The sequence below is a fragment of the Prenolepis imparis genome, unplaced genomic scaffold (genome assembly GCF_030444845.1).
Source record: "Prenolepis imparis isolate NDT839.2.m4 unplaced genomic scaffold, iyPreImpa1.0 SCAF_11, whole genome shotgun sequence".
Lineage (NCBI taxonomy): Eukaryota > Metazoa > Arthropoda > Insecta > Hymenoptera > Formicidae > Prenolepis > Prenolepis imparis.
Window position 1 is genome coordinate 4547597 of NW_028141169.1, and position 15237 is coordinate 4562833.

The 15237-nt window shown below is 37.3% G+C and overlaps 2 protein-coding genes across 11 annotated transcripts in view; one reads left to right on the forward strand and one right to left on the reverse strand.

Annotated features, from left to right (window-relative positions):
• Tei (irregular chiasm C-roughest protein teiresias) overlaps window positions 1-15237 on the forward strand; it is a 328890-nt gene that overhangs the window by 310379 nt on the left and 3274 nt on the right. For all 10 annotated transcript variants that reach the window (XM_083050429.1, XM_083050438.1, XM_083050437.1 and 7 more), the window contains one exon: window positions 12161-12339. In XM_083050429.1, the coding sequence (XP_082906555.1) occupies window positions 12161-12339 (179 nt within the window). The remainder of the gene's footprint in view (window positions 1-12160; window positions 12340-15237) is intronic.
• Window positions 1-15237, reverse strand: part of LOC145942934 (uncharacterized) — a 206574-nt gene that overhangs the window by 91872 nt on the left and 99465 nt on the right. The gene's annotated exons all lie outside the window — the stretch shown is intronic.

Sequence of the window (15237 nt, forward strand, 5' to 3'; positions counted from 1 at the left end):
TGGAATCACCGTAATTGGCTTTATTAACCGAGTCCTCCCTTCGTATCCAATTTCAATTATCGTCCTTGGTATTACGCGCGCGATCACGCGCTCCAAGCACGCCGAAGAATTTTCATATCTTCGCGTATTTTAATCCCTAAATTAGAACACGTAATTACAGCGCTCCCTCGGATTCGCACAAATTGTATTTTGAATATTAAAACTTTGTCGTATAATTGCTTGTTGGTATTATCGTCGATGTGGCGTTATTGTGTTATCGTTTCCTGTTAGATTAATTTTTCTTTTCTTCATTCTCGCTTATAAAAAGCATTTATCTCACGAAAAATAGTTACCTTAGAGACAATGCTTTGTTAAGAAATTTTAGGAAAAATAATAAACATTTTTTATGTAAAAAATGCTGTGGAAAAAATTAAATTAATTAAAATCATAAAAATTATAAATTAAACCAGAACATCATTTAAGAATCGTATTTTTCAATTTATCATTTATTATTTATGATGAGAGTTTCGAATTTCTTTTTCGCCGTCAAGAAAATTTATTTTTAAAATATATACATATGCACATGTAGGAGCCTATACATGCGGAATGAATCCAGACATCGTGAACAAATGTGCGTTATATGTATGCTCGCCCCGCTTCTCTCTCTCTCACTTCGTGATAATATATCGAATCGAGAAACTGCCCAGCTGCGTCGTACATCGCGTACTTCCCTTTTCCTTCAAGCACGCCGAACGTGTATTTCTCACTAACCGAAGTGGAGCTGACCGAGCATATCGATAATATAAAAGCCAGTTTGAAGGATAGCAGCAAATCGGTTTGGACGTGTTCTCTAAAACGAAAGTTATAATCTAATATATAACAAAAAAAAATGCGATGTGAGACATTTTAAGACAAATCGTGTGAAAATTAACCTGACAATTAAATAGTGATTTATAACATATTATTATTTTTTAATCCAACATTTGAACATGTGTATCAAATATGTTGAACATAAAATATTAAGCTTTTTATCTATTGCAAAATATTAACATGACATATTTTCAACGTTGCAACATGATATGTTGTAGAATGCAATAGCTGCACTCTAATTAGCATTACTAGTTCTTTTTAATATAACATCGCAAATATGTAGTAAAAAGAAATTTATAATTCTGCTGTCCACAATAAAGGCAATATAAGACATTACTATAACACAGGAACAATTGCACTCTCCGCACTCTCCATTCTGCAGCTTCCTAGCCGGATGACTTTTTAACAATTCTCGGAAAGTGAATTAACTCATAAACGTTATTAGGTATTTAATAAGGGTACATTAGTGTGTCTGCGCGGACACACAAGGATAGTCAGCGAAAGTACTGGCTTAAAGCCTGGAGGATAAAATTTTATCTAATAACCCCGATTAAGGGATTAACCTACATTATCCCGACAAGTTCGCGCGGCAATGTCGTTCCGCCTCGGGAAATTTCGCGCCTCACAATTTCGCTCGCCGCAAAAGGTCTTTCCGTTCTTCGTCTTTTTTTTATTCCCCTCCACTTCCGCAATCTCTGTCGACATAGTAACATTTCTCAGCGCGAATCGCGACGTATACCCGCCTCGCGATTGATTTCCTCCATGCGGAGGAGACCTGTGACTAAGGTCAGAGGTCGTCGATCGAAAGGAGACTGAGTTTCTCGCGACGCACATAAAAGTTAAAGCTTTCTCGCTCGCGTCTCTCTCATCTACCCGTCGGCCTATTCAGCCTCCTGGCTGAATTATTTCCGCGAAATCGGCTTTTGTGACTCTCCAACGCGCGACGATATCGGCCACGATCGAAAATAAAAGGAAAAATGCGATTAAGGCGCCGCAGGGTTCCACCATGTTTTTCCCGCTCTTACGCATTGCTTCGCTTCTCTTTTTCATCTCTCGCTGCTGTCCGGTAACTAAAAGGATGCTGTGTCTGATACGTATCTGCCAATTCCATTCCATTCTCTCGTATTATATTTCGTGCATAGAGCCAGTAGCACAACGTATCCCTTGTATGCTTTCAGTTTTTAAGTTTTTACGTTTAGTATTTAATTTTTCACGTAGCCAATATCATTGTATCGACATCGATAGCAGAAAAAGCAGTGAGAAATGCTAAACGTTTTTTTGAAGGTAGTATCAGAAATTTAACTTCTTACGAGTTATTTTATTATAATACAAATATTTTAGATATATAATGTACGATATAATTTTACTTTCTTTTTAATTTTTAACACGTATCAAGCCTTCCTTTTTTTATTAAAAAAAATAAATCTCTTATTTTTTGTCAATTATTCTTCTTTTTGAATTTTTTTTTCTTGACGTTCTATCATTATAGTTTCATAATTTTACTTTGGTAATATAATTTCTCATTAAAATATAACATCTCAATAATTGATAATTCTACAATATTGACAACTATATATTGCTTGCTATACAAAACCTTTTGAACTTTTTCTACGCTTTGTTGTCTATAATCATCGCATAGCGATAATTAGCAGACTCACCGTGCCAAGGTTCTAGTACTTCAAACAATGGCGTACTGTGTGATACATGACGGGAAACGCCCAAAAGTTATCGGCGAACAATGCGGACAACAAAATGCCAAAATCGTCAGGTCGAGAAATAACGACGCATTTTTGCGAGAAAGCTATCGTGCTGGCTGGCCAATTCCGCCGCACATTTTACGACGCGTTACTGACAGCCTATTTCTCATCCATTCATAAATGTGACTGCGCTTTATATCCCATCATATCGGCCTTTTACCCCGTTAATGTTTTTCAAAAGAGTAGCATCGCTAGTTTAATTACAAATACCTTCGTTTTAATGCTGAACGCGAAGGGTTAATTGATTATTCGACGAATGTCATCCGAAACACCGTGTCGTGGAGCTAAGCTTTAAAACTTGGCCACCGTACACGCAATACATGTAATTCGCGTCGCCGCTGCCGCGGCGCGTAAATTTCATCTCGTGACACTCGTAACTTTAACACGGAAGCGTAAGTTCCGAGCCCATGCGAAGCCGCGTAAATGTCGGTGTAGCCGGCTGTAAATAAAATTATTGCCGGCTACGAGAGTGAGACCTCGCGGCTGAGAAAAGTTTCTCGTAAAACTCTTACCGGATGGCACTTCGCTTGATAAACGCGTCGTTCGCGCGACGCGACAATTATCCGCGCCGGAGAAGAAAGGAGGCGCCGTCGATCGCGACATTAATTTTAGCGAGAACTGTACAAATGGTATATATGCATACACCCACGTAAATATGTACACAAAAATTCAAAAATTTTGTCACAACAAAATTACATGAAATATACTTATACTTATTAAATATAGCGCTATATATAAATATGATTCTAAAGTGTATATGTATATTGAATATGATTTTTATTAAATCTTTAATATTCTTTTCAGAAAGAATTTAAGATTTTTTTTTAAGAGAAATTAAAAGTGTTATATATATTAGGGGAAAAATGGTCTTAAATATTTCAAAAGCAGTAAGGATATAATTTTACGTTAATATATGTACTGAAATTCTTTAGAAATAAGCGAGATGATAATTTTCTGTTCACGTCGCGGAAAGTAGAAAAAGTATTTTCCGGCAAAAATACTTTCCGCGTACTCGCGGCAAGGCTGTAAAAAGGAAGCACCAACTAGGGAGGGAGAACAATGCATAAACTTATTAGAGGGAAAGTGGAAGTCCTGCGGGGCGTACACACGATGTCCTCGGGGACCGAGGAAGAGAAGTAACGATGAACACGTGGTATGCACGGATGGAACACGGATGCTGCGCTGATGGTAATGATAGTACTTGAAGGAAATAGTCGGGGTAGCTACCGGTCGGGGGGGGTAGAAGGAAAGAAACATAATGGACGAGGATAGAAAAAAGTCTGCATCAGAGACAGGTAATATTAAGACCTAAGACGCTAGCTGACACTCATTATCTTTATCAAAGATTAAAAGAGATTGAGACGAGAGAAAGAAAGAAGATGCGCTGCGCCAAATCACGATAGACAAATTTAATGTATTAAAGATTAAAGGATAAATGTTTTTACGAAAAGAAAAAATTCTATGGATTGAAAACTTGTTGATCTTTTCATCAGTCAGTATAAAATATATACGTGTTAATAATGCAATAGATATTGATAATAGCGAAATACAAACTGTCAATAGCGTTTTCAATGATGTAGCATTGCGAATTCAATGTTCCGCTTTAAATTCGGCAATAGAAACAGTTTCATATCAGCCGTCGCGTGAATAATTTCACGCGAGATCATTCCCAAAAGTATCGTATGAATACCGAAATCAACCACATTCTGCCGATAAAATGCGGCCCCTCGGGTCAAATAGATCGCCGAAATCGTGAGGAATCGAGAGAAAAGAATTGAACGTTTTTCATCGCGTATGCGATGACAGTAATATCGAATCCATCCCTTCGGGCGTTTTTCGACGGTTTCTAAAGTTTATTGCGAGGGTACGGAGTCGCGGAAGGGGCGTAAGTTCGCGGACTTCGTTCTTTTGACACAATTACGAACTCGATCCCTTATCGTCCCTCGAGAGGGACGCTTTCCGAGGGCAAGGGTGTCCTCACCCTTTTCGCGGATCTTTTCGAGGACAGAGCACTATAGTATATCGCTCGGCGTTTCTGAAGAAATGGAAAAACGAAAGCCAGGAGAAAGCTGAAGAGGCAATACACGGCCGCTGAACCGCGTCAGTGTTAACTTAGGACAAATTGAAAGCACGAAGGACGGACGGCTAGCTTCAATTTAAGTTTCCGCTTCGCTTTTACTTCGAGCATAATCGGTCGTCCGTCGCGTCACGCGTGAAGGGACTTGTAAAAAGAATTTTTGATATCGTAGAAGGGAACCGAATAATCGAAACGACGCGATGATATCCCAATGTAAATATTCGCACGATCTCTTCTGAGAGCCATTTCATAGTCGCGTTCCATGAAAGAATATTTTTTAAGCTTTTGAACCCTCGACGATATCGAGGCTTGAAAAAGATGTTCAGAATGTTATAAAAACATAATAACAGTTCAATATTCTTGCTCGAATTATGAGAAAATGTTTTTTTATTAGAAATTTAATTGCATATATTATCTTTGTTAACAACTTTCGATCTTGATGAATTAATTGAGCTCCGCTTAATATTTTGTTCACGTAAGGCTCACATTAAATTAAGTCTGGAAACTATATTTTAAGTATTTAATTCCAACGAAAAATTAAAATTTCGTTAGAATCAACGCACCGAAAACCGCGTACGGCTCCTATAGCCTTCTTAATTCTCAATTTATATTTATTATAGAAGGAGCCTTTATATTCTTAATATCTATATTTTAAGTTTTAAATAATTTTGTAATCAGATTTTCTTCTTCTTCTTCTCTGTACAATTAAAAAAATTGTCTTCTAATTTCAAAGAGAGATAGTACTATTTTAATATTATCACACATATAAGACAAGATAAAAGCTTAAATAAAGGAGGAAGCAATGACAAATATGAAAGTCGCCTAAAAATCATATGTGACGAAAAATTGTTAATTCAGCTTCAACGTCAGTGAAACTCGCAAGGACCACTTCGATGATTTTAATATGTACAGAGAACAATGAACAGATAACTGCTATCATCTATTAAAATCTTGAAACAATGGCACCGCCTCGTGTCACAGGCTCTGAATGAGCATTGATGCTTATCGTCTTGAAGTACGAGTAACCGAGTGAATCCTCGCACGGATAACGTTAGAACTTTCCGGGATGTATCGTTTCCCCCCAAAGATATGCGATTTTCTCGTGTCAAGGTTTCCTACCCTTCTCTTTGTTTTTCCCGAAATTCTAGCTCAGTGTGTGAGAAATTGTTGAAAAATATTTTCCTCGGATCATCGATTATATCAGACCAACTGATTTCATGCATTATGATCTCTGGTGATTTGCAGAGAGAAAGATATGCAATAAATTACAATGTAATTCTAATGCAGATCGATCTCTCTCCCCATAAGATCGCCATAATAGTCGGGAAACCTTGGCGAAAAGTGCGAAACTATATTTCCGTCAAATAGGATGAACGTCATCGAGCATTAAACGATCGAAGCGAGCTATCAGAGTTAACGCATTATACGAACGGTTTCTGATGCGACCTGTTAAATCGACGAGGATGCCTTCGTTTTGAACGTCGCTGAATATTATGCCTTCGGATCGTCTCCTGAGAATTCTCCTGAGAATTCCCCTGAGGAGTTTGTCGCACGTCGATACACGGAGCATGTCTGCAGTCTTGCGGTAATCGTGACATGTACATTGAGTAGTTGCTGTCATCCAATGCGCAACGCGCCGCTGCCGTCTTCTCGGATTTCGGAATTGGAAATTAACGAATTAATTAGCGAGCTGTTATGTTCGTGCGCGAACGTGAGAGAATAATTTGTTGCGTCGCGCGCGGTAACAATTTCATTGATAGATTTCGAATCAAACAAAATGTTTGCAAGTGAAATTTATTTAATGCCACGACGAATATTCCGCTCTCTCTCTCTCTCGCTCTCTGCTCGATCGCTTTCTCTCGCATGCATTATTTGTTCGCCTAAGTGGAACGTGAACGTAAATTGGAGCAGCCATTGGAAGCTTGGCTTATCTCATGATTTAACGATAAAGCATCACACAGGAAGGTGCCATCGCGACCATCGCGTGAAAATTTATCGCAATATCGAAATAAAACAATGTGTTCTTTTTTTTTTTTAAAGAGGAGATATTAGCTTGCACTTTTGTGAAATATTCTTATTCTGCAGAAAATATCTCTTTAGACGGTGTTTCACTCTGTAAATAGAAATTTAATAATGGATTGCTACAAAGTGGATTACAGCTGCAATAATATTTCTGCTTTCGGAAGATTATAAATTTAATTCTAGTAGATTAACACGCAAAAAAATTTCTAGATGTCGCAACAAAAATTATCGCTATTTTTTGTATCTGATAGAATATCGTTTGTCACAGATAGAATTTTTTAGTTCTGTCTCTGTCATTTAGATTGATTACGTGCAAAATATATACGATATTGCAGTATGTGCTAATCATTTGTCTACCTCAGTTAATTTTTTGCACTTAAAAAATTTTTGCTACAATTGCAAAACCATTTTTTTGAGTGAAGTTTAAAACCAATTATTTTTTTAATATATACCCTATATATGCATTTATATAAGAAGTAATTGATTCTATTTTAAATACAGATTGAGATAATTAAAAATTATCCGAATATTTATAATTATATTATTTTTAAATATACAAATATAAAAAATCTTTATAGTACTTTTCAATTTGTCGTAAAATTGACAGTTTAAACAAAAATAATATATTTAATAATATCTATAAAATTATCATTTAACACACATACGTACTATGCGTAGAAATTATCGTGAAAATCGCCGATAACGGGAAATACGGGTCATTGATCCGTAATTTCCTTAAATGGATGGATAATGTTCAGCAAGAAGATTCAAATCCGTGTCGCTATCGATCTAAACTTCGTGGCGAACAAAGTGCAAGTCCTCGATTCTAAAGGCGAACGATACGACGCCGAGTCGTCACGAGGAAATTCGTTACTTTGACGATCGTTTCCATCGAAGTTCTTTCCGACGGCGGCGCACAATGAAATGAATCACATTGCTGTTATAGGCAATCGTTTGCGATTCATTTAACTTGCTAAGAGATTCTTTCCGGTAACGTCGCGGTGCGTTTAGAGTGTCATTCGGGAAAAGAAATTTTCTGAAGAGAAAACCCATTTGCGACATGCCCCGTAGTTGAACGCAGCTCGCGAATTTTCTTACTCCGCTTTCCTTGCTCAAGTTTATCGACTAGCGATCGTTAACACCCTCGTAATCGTTATCGCGAGTACGCACTATGAAACCAAATGGCGTGCACACATCGGCCCACTCCAACATTTTGTTTATGACATTTCTTCTTCAATTTTACTGTATTCCGAGCGCATAATTCGCACGAGAATTTCCGTTTTGCATTACAAATAATTGTGGCATTTATTGCATTATACATTTTGACATTCTGCCATGTTAAAAAAAAAACTTGAAATAACTTTGCATATTATGTAATTGTCACAATTTGTTTATAAAAGACAAAAATAAATACAAAATAAGTGTGAGAGAATTGATATCATACGAATAATTTGAATGTAACAATCATGGTGAAAAAATATGAAAGAATTAGCAAACAAAAAATGTTCGCGGAGATATTGAATATGAAATTGAATTTATAGAATTATATACTACATTTTCATTATGCAATATACTTATGCCTGTAAAAAATTTAGTTTCAGTAGTTTTTTAGTAAGAAATTACCTATTCATAAATTATAAATAAACCTCCGAAAAATCTCTCTCTAAAGTTTTCATTTTAATATATTTTACTTAGCCAAAATTTTTAGCCTTGTTCTATCGCTTCTGCAGGTGCAATTGCGGTATGTGGATCATGCGTGGCATGTGACGCAGCTAGCACGCACTTGCATAATTTGCATATTAGAACAGTGCCATCATAAGTGCGTAAGAATGTTTAGAAAAAATCGAGCGCTGATGAAAGGAAGCCCATATATGAGCTACACGTTCTTCCGTCAGCGCCGAGCAAAGCGAGGCTGACGGAAGGATGGCAAAAAGACTCGCTCCTTGCCGCAGAGACAACCACATTCAAGATATTCGAGCAATTTCAGCCGTAGGAATATTCATGAACGATGCTGCGGTTGCTTGCCTGTACTGTTCCGCTTCTGTTCACTCTATACGGATCACCTCTATACGGTCGGGGTCAGAGAGCTCGCTCTACATAGCAGGAGAGCCGTGCAAATGAGAGAGCCCGTTGAGAAAGAAAGGGGGTGGTCGATGGACGAGCGCTTGCCCTGAGGTGGAAAATGAGCCGAAAAAGAGAGATAGTTACCGAGGTTAAACGGCGACATCCACGCTTCAATTGTCTAAAGAGCGTAGATAAAACCGATAATATCGTGCAATTTGTCATGGCAACTGCCAACCATTTTGAGCATTTGCTTGAGATTACGAGATAATCGGTCATACGAGTGGACAGAGGACAATAATTTCCATTTCTTTTTCTTTCAGATATCCTGCATATATGTACATTAAAATTTTCAAAACTTTTTGTATTAATAAACATTATTTTATTATTATATATTATTGAATCTGTGAATATAAAGAATAAGTTTCCTACGTAATTTATTGTATTATATAACAGGCAGAAAGAGAAGGGAGGAAAGATGCGCAGTATTAAGAAATAAATTACACCGGATTATACGATTCTGTGCTACTTTTTAAATTCGCTATTGCAATCACTAAAGCAATATAGCCGTTTAATCCAGCTATAAAGAAAATTCAAGGACATTTGCGCTGCCGCCTAAAGCTCAGAGCCTCGTTTTTGCCTAATTTACTGTACAATAAGAAATGCCCTCGTCCGATTTGGGTGAAAATTTTCTTCAAGGCTAAAAGCCGAGGAAAAATAAAGAAAATCTTATTTCGTCAAGACTTCACAATCTCCTCTGATTTTCCGACTCAGAAACACTAACTCGCGAAGCCGGGACTTTATCGCCAAACCTCTATAGCCGAGACGAGAAGAAATTCGAACTGTAACGCACGCAAGACAATTTGCGAAATCGCGATCACCTTGAGGCTGGGAAATCGAAAACCCATGATTGCAATTTGTGCACGCGAGCGTTCTACAACGTCGTCGTGGTAACATGACTACGGGCTGCTTGCATTGCCGTATGACGCCAAGTTTCTGCGTTGTGAACCGCATTGCATGTCTCCGCACTGTCATATAAACGTATAAAACAGTGACACTATAAATTAATTTTAAACTATCATTAAAATTCATCATCAGATTATTTTGTTGATTTCGGAAAAAGTTATTGCAATTATTAATAATTACTAAAAAAACTTTAATATGATAGAAATAGATTCAATTGTGAAGAATATAATTTCAAATTTCAGATTTAATGCACTCGATGCACACAGTAAATACGGATTTGAATTATCACAAATGTTACAGTCAGATATTTTTCGTTAAAATTTTAATTCCAAGTTCCCTTCTATCTGTAAATAAAAAAAATGTATGAATCGACACGCGTCGATGTAAAAAAAAATTGTTACGATATTTCCATACCATGGTTCAACAGAGCATATTTAAAAAAGAACTCGAAACACAATATACTCGATTATTACAAAATTGGGATTCCTATATTGGAACGTTAGGTTTTGCCGGTGCGTATTATCGCGCATGCATTGTTTCACCGTATTCATCTCGTCGTTAAATATCGTTATAGTTTTTTTTTTTTATAGTATAGATTGTTTAACCTTGTTATCGTTTACTGGTTAAGGTCGAACAGATATTTGTTTTTGATTTGCAGCTCTAATCGATGCCTTGTTACTGGTTACGTCTATTTTAGATTCTTTTAATTCATAAACGCACGACTTGTACAAAACGTACGACGAAATAATATAATTTTAGAAATTATTTTTCTTAGAGTTATTATATTTTTAATTCTTTATAATCGAGGACTGTTTTAATATCAACATTTCTTTTATCAAACAAAATCAATTTCCGATTTGTCAATAATTTGTACGTAAAAAATGTGGATAAGCTAGCCTGTACAAAATTCCGATGAAATTCTTAATGATTTGCACAGTATTTCGTATGAATATTATCTATACGAGGCAAAGGCATAATCGGCAGGGATAAAAAAGAGATACCGCGACTTCATCTCCGATCGCACTTAATAATGACTCTTATAGAAGACGCCGACTTATGTTATGCAATCCATGCTCCTTTTGTTTCGTCCTATTAATACGGTTATCGAGACCATTTCTCACCGTTAACGAGGCAGAAGATGCTAGTAAACAGAAGAGGGAGGCAGATGCCGGAGGTGCCAGTAGTGCTAATCGGCGATTCCCCCATCCTTCCTCTCTCCGGGTCATTCCCTTGCACCGGAAGTGTCACCGAAGGTCGGATTTACGGCCGGGAACGGGTTCAGGAGGGGTCATATATTTAAGGTCGTATATTTCGGTTCCAGAACTTTTTAGAAATTTATCGTGTTACAGTAATATCTATCTATCACTTCGTTCTAGAAAAGTGAGACAAGTTTAATTTTATATCATCTGTTTAATGTTTTAATTCGTTACTTAAAATAAATGGTCGATAAATAATTATTATAAACGCGATGTGACAAAAGCGTGAGAGAATTGGCTGTCAAATGTCACGTTGGTTAAATATGAATAAAAAATGAAAGCGATGAAATCGAAATCTCTAAAATGTTTAAAACATTTTAAAAGAACATTTAAGAACGACCGTAAAACGTCGTACGTTTTCTATATTTTCGTACACTTTTGTGTGCTTTCTTTTTCCTTCAGAAATAAAATTTTGAAAAACTTGCCTTAAGTGCAGAAAATGTAGAAAATACACGTGACGCGAACAAATTCTATATCTGTCATCACGACATCATTAATCTTTCGTTAATGGTCGGTCATTAGCCTACATTAACACTTTATATCACTCAATCAAAAATCCAGTGGCAATCTATGAAAAACCTCTTCTATGAAAAACATCAATCTAGTTCGTAAAAAATGTTATCTTTGATTGTGCTAAATATTGTATTTTATTAACGTCGTGCAATTTTAAGTTTCGTTGTTGCCACGTAATCGATCAAAAAATTTCCGTCAATAATAATTTAAAAAAACAAAGATCGTTTACGCGCACACGCGCGTAAACTCGCAAAAATGACGATAGAAGAATCAATTATCGCGATATGTTATCGATTTGTGTTTCGCTATTTTGCCTTTTATTTATACTAGCATCTATCGGTCTCTCATCTCCCGACTTGCCACCCTTGAATTTTAACATGCCAGAAACAAAACGATGACAATGATGAATGCGCCGAAAAAGCACTATAAAAAACACTCGACAACTTTAATCATCGCGCGCGTTCTCGCGATTGAAAGAAAATCGTGAAGGATCGTTTGGATGGAAATTTACGTCGTTAATAAGGTATGAAGCTTTTAGCAAACGCACAAAAAGCGCCTACCGTGGCGACGAAGGGTAGATTTATGATCGCGATGGGTAGGGTGGCTGCGCCCCCGATTCAACAAAGGTTAACCGGTTCGCCTGTTTATTTTCGTTGCAGGCCGACCCATGGTTCATCCGCCGAGTCAGATGGTGACGGCGAACGAGGGTGAGCCCCTAGACATTATCGTCGAGTTCTGCGCCGAGCCGAGTTACACCAAGGTTCTCTGGATGTCGGAGAAGCGCGTGTACACACCAGATGCACCCTCTCACGACGGGGTCCGAGCTCTCGCAATCGAGGTAAATTTGCATGTCTTGCTGCATCAAACATTGCTTGCGCGCCCGTATATCTTCGGGGTTCCTCTACTCGTTCAAAGATTAACGTTGAAATTTAGGTTACATAAATATACTTGATCTCTAATTATTAGATTAATTTGCAATCTATTGTATAACGCTACGTTATTGAAACGCGTAAGAATAATTTAGTAGGGGCCGATTTGCATTTTTTCTCCGAATAAGAAAAGGTTAAAGATTGCGAAATGATATTTTACTTTAATCAGTTCATAATGCTTTTAATTGTAAATGCATTATGTGTTAAATAAATTTGCAATTGAAATATTAATAATAACGAAATTAATACGGGGAATGTCAGTTTTTTTTCAGATTCAGAATGTTATTATCGCTGTAAATGATTGCTTATTTATCTCATCAATTATATAAAAATAAATGTTTGATTACTTTTATCGATATTAATCACAATGTCGTAATATATGTGATCGGTTTGTATTTTCTTTGTGAAATACATTTTTATTTTACGGAGCAAAATTTCTGCGAGAGTAAGCTAACTGATATTGTACTTTCCAAGTGCATTTCATCGGTCATATGTTTCCACTTTAGAGAAGGGAAGTAATTGCAAATAGTGAATATAAAAATTGCAATCTTTGCACAGTAAACAACAAACGCTCCGTAACAAAACTGCACAAGAAATACATTGATTACGTATCAATAGTTTGTAAATATTTATTTCTTATATATTGCAGCAATATTTAACAGTTAAAGATAATGAAATATTTGCTTATGTAAATATTTTTTCTTACTTACATAAGATCCTACGCTTTATCTTTCGTTACTCTACTCGAGATTACACAGAAACTGAGTGAAATAGCAAAGTTTCAAAAAGATACAGCTATTCGACCCGCTACTTTGAATTTTATATTTGTCCGAATGACCTTTTTCCAGCAATATCGTGCTTTCGTGCGCTGTAAAAATGCTGCGCGAAAAATGTGATTCGCGCGCGTCCGCTCCACGTGAAAATCCGTCATCTTTTATAATATGGACACGAATTATGTTTGTACATCCGCTCGGGGATTACACGCTCCCCGTTTAGTCCTTTGACGCGAAAATTATGCCGCTACCCTGGTGCGGACGTTCGCGCGATATCCGAGATACTGCGACACGACTTGGCATGGGGGAGAAGAGAGGGAGAGAGAGAAAACGGGCAACTATGAGAACTAGAACAACCACGGTTGCGTCGCGTCGCGGAAACGCGCAGCAAGCGGAGGGAACGAGATGAAAAGGAATGCAGAGCATGTGGCGGCAGGCGTATAGTGACGAGACACATACATATACTACGGGAGTATTATGCAGGGACCGGCATCGCGCGCGCGAATACATATACACCCTTATTTCATTTCCGCAGCCGGCAAACTTCTTTCTCCACGCCCGAGCGGAGACGGAATCCGCGCGAGATAGCTGCATCATAAAAAGGACGGATTAACCATTTTTTTCAGTCCCGCCGGCAGGACCGGGCGGGCGCAAACAATGCGACGGAGCTTTGCGAGGGATTTGCCGATGCACCCGGTGTGTGTTGCGTTTGTTTTTATTAACGTTTGATCCTCTTCGGTCCTCCGCGCGCGCAGTCTGATTTCGCGGCGCGAGTAACGAGACTAGCTCTCGCTCGATACCATTGGAAATTGCAGATTTTATTGGGAAGCGCGATCATGCGGGCATACAATATACATGTATGTACACACGCATTGCTGCATGCATGGCTTGCAGATATAATATTTGAGAAATACATTTTTTACAGAGCGATTTTATATATAAAACGTTTTTGCGCTTTCTGTACTTTCTGCAGCGGTTTTAATTTTTAAACAACGCGCGACGAAATTAAAACAAGCATCGTGATAGGGATCTATGTAAAAGAGAAATGCGTATATCGTTAAAAACTGATAATGGTTGGCGTAGGTTTTTTTTCTGATCATCGCGAATATTATGCGATAATATTGTTGGATATTGCGGAGTGCGGATATGCCTCCGCTGTTTATTGCCTAGTGACTGATATTAATATTAATTTGGGAATTTATTGTTGGATATTATTAAGACGCACAAGTTTTTTTTTCACGATGTACTTTGTGTGTTATCGTAAAAATTTTTATATTGTATTATGTATCGCAAAAGAAAGAAAAGTAACATCAATAAATCTATACTTATTTTATTATTTAATATTATTGCATATTTTTACGAATAAATCAACTCCGAAGGAATTACAATTACATTATAACAACATAAGGATAAAAGCAAGAATATGATATACCAAAGGGATTTTTAAAAATGTTACAAAGACGAAAAGAGGAAAGAAAATCAGAATAAATAGCGATAGGTCAAAGTGAAAGAAATCTCAAATATGTTATCAGATAAGAATAGCGAAATGCTGAAAAGGGGCAAAAGGGGCAACGAAAAATAAAACGAGCACGACAGAAACGAGATCAGAAACTCACGAAGAGAATAGGTTAATAGAAGATAGAGAAAAATGTTGGAAAACCTCGATAGAAAAATCTCGAACGGCCAAAAAAGTAGAATATGTTAGCAAAGAAATACTGAGCACGGTAAAGGCAAACGGACGACGACGGGATAGCACGAGAGCGAGAAAAAAAAACGAAAGTCAGGAAAAAGTTAGAATGTGTTAGTGGAGAAAGTTTGAACAAACTAGAGTGAAAGAGAAAGGGAGTGGAGGGGGGAATATATATGTGAGAGAGGAAGGAAAGAGATCAGATGAAAAAGAGGAAGGCACAAGCGAAGCCAAAATGCCGGCGTAGTAAAGAAGGCAGAGATGGAAAAGTGCGCGCACAGAGATAGAATGAGATGAAAGTAACAAGAAAAGGAAGAGAACGTAGCAAGAGCGTAGACGGGAGATGA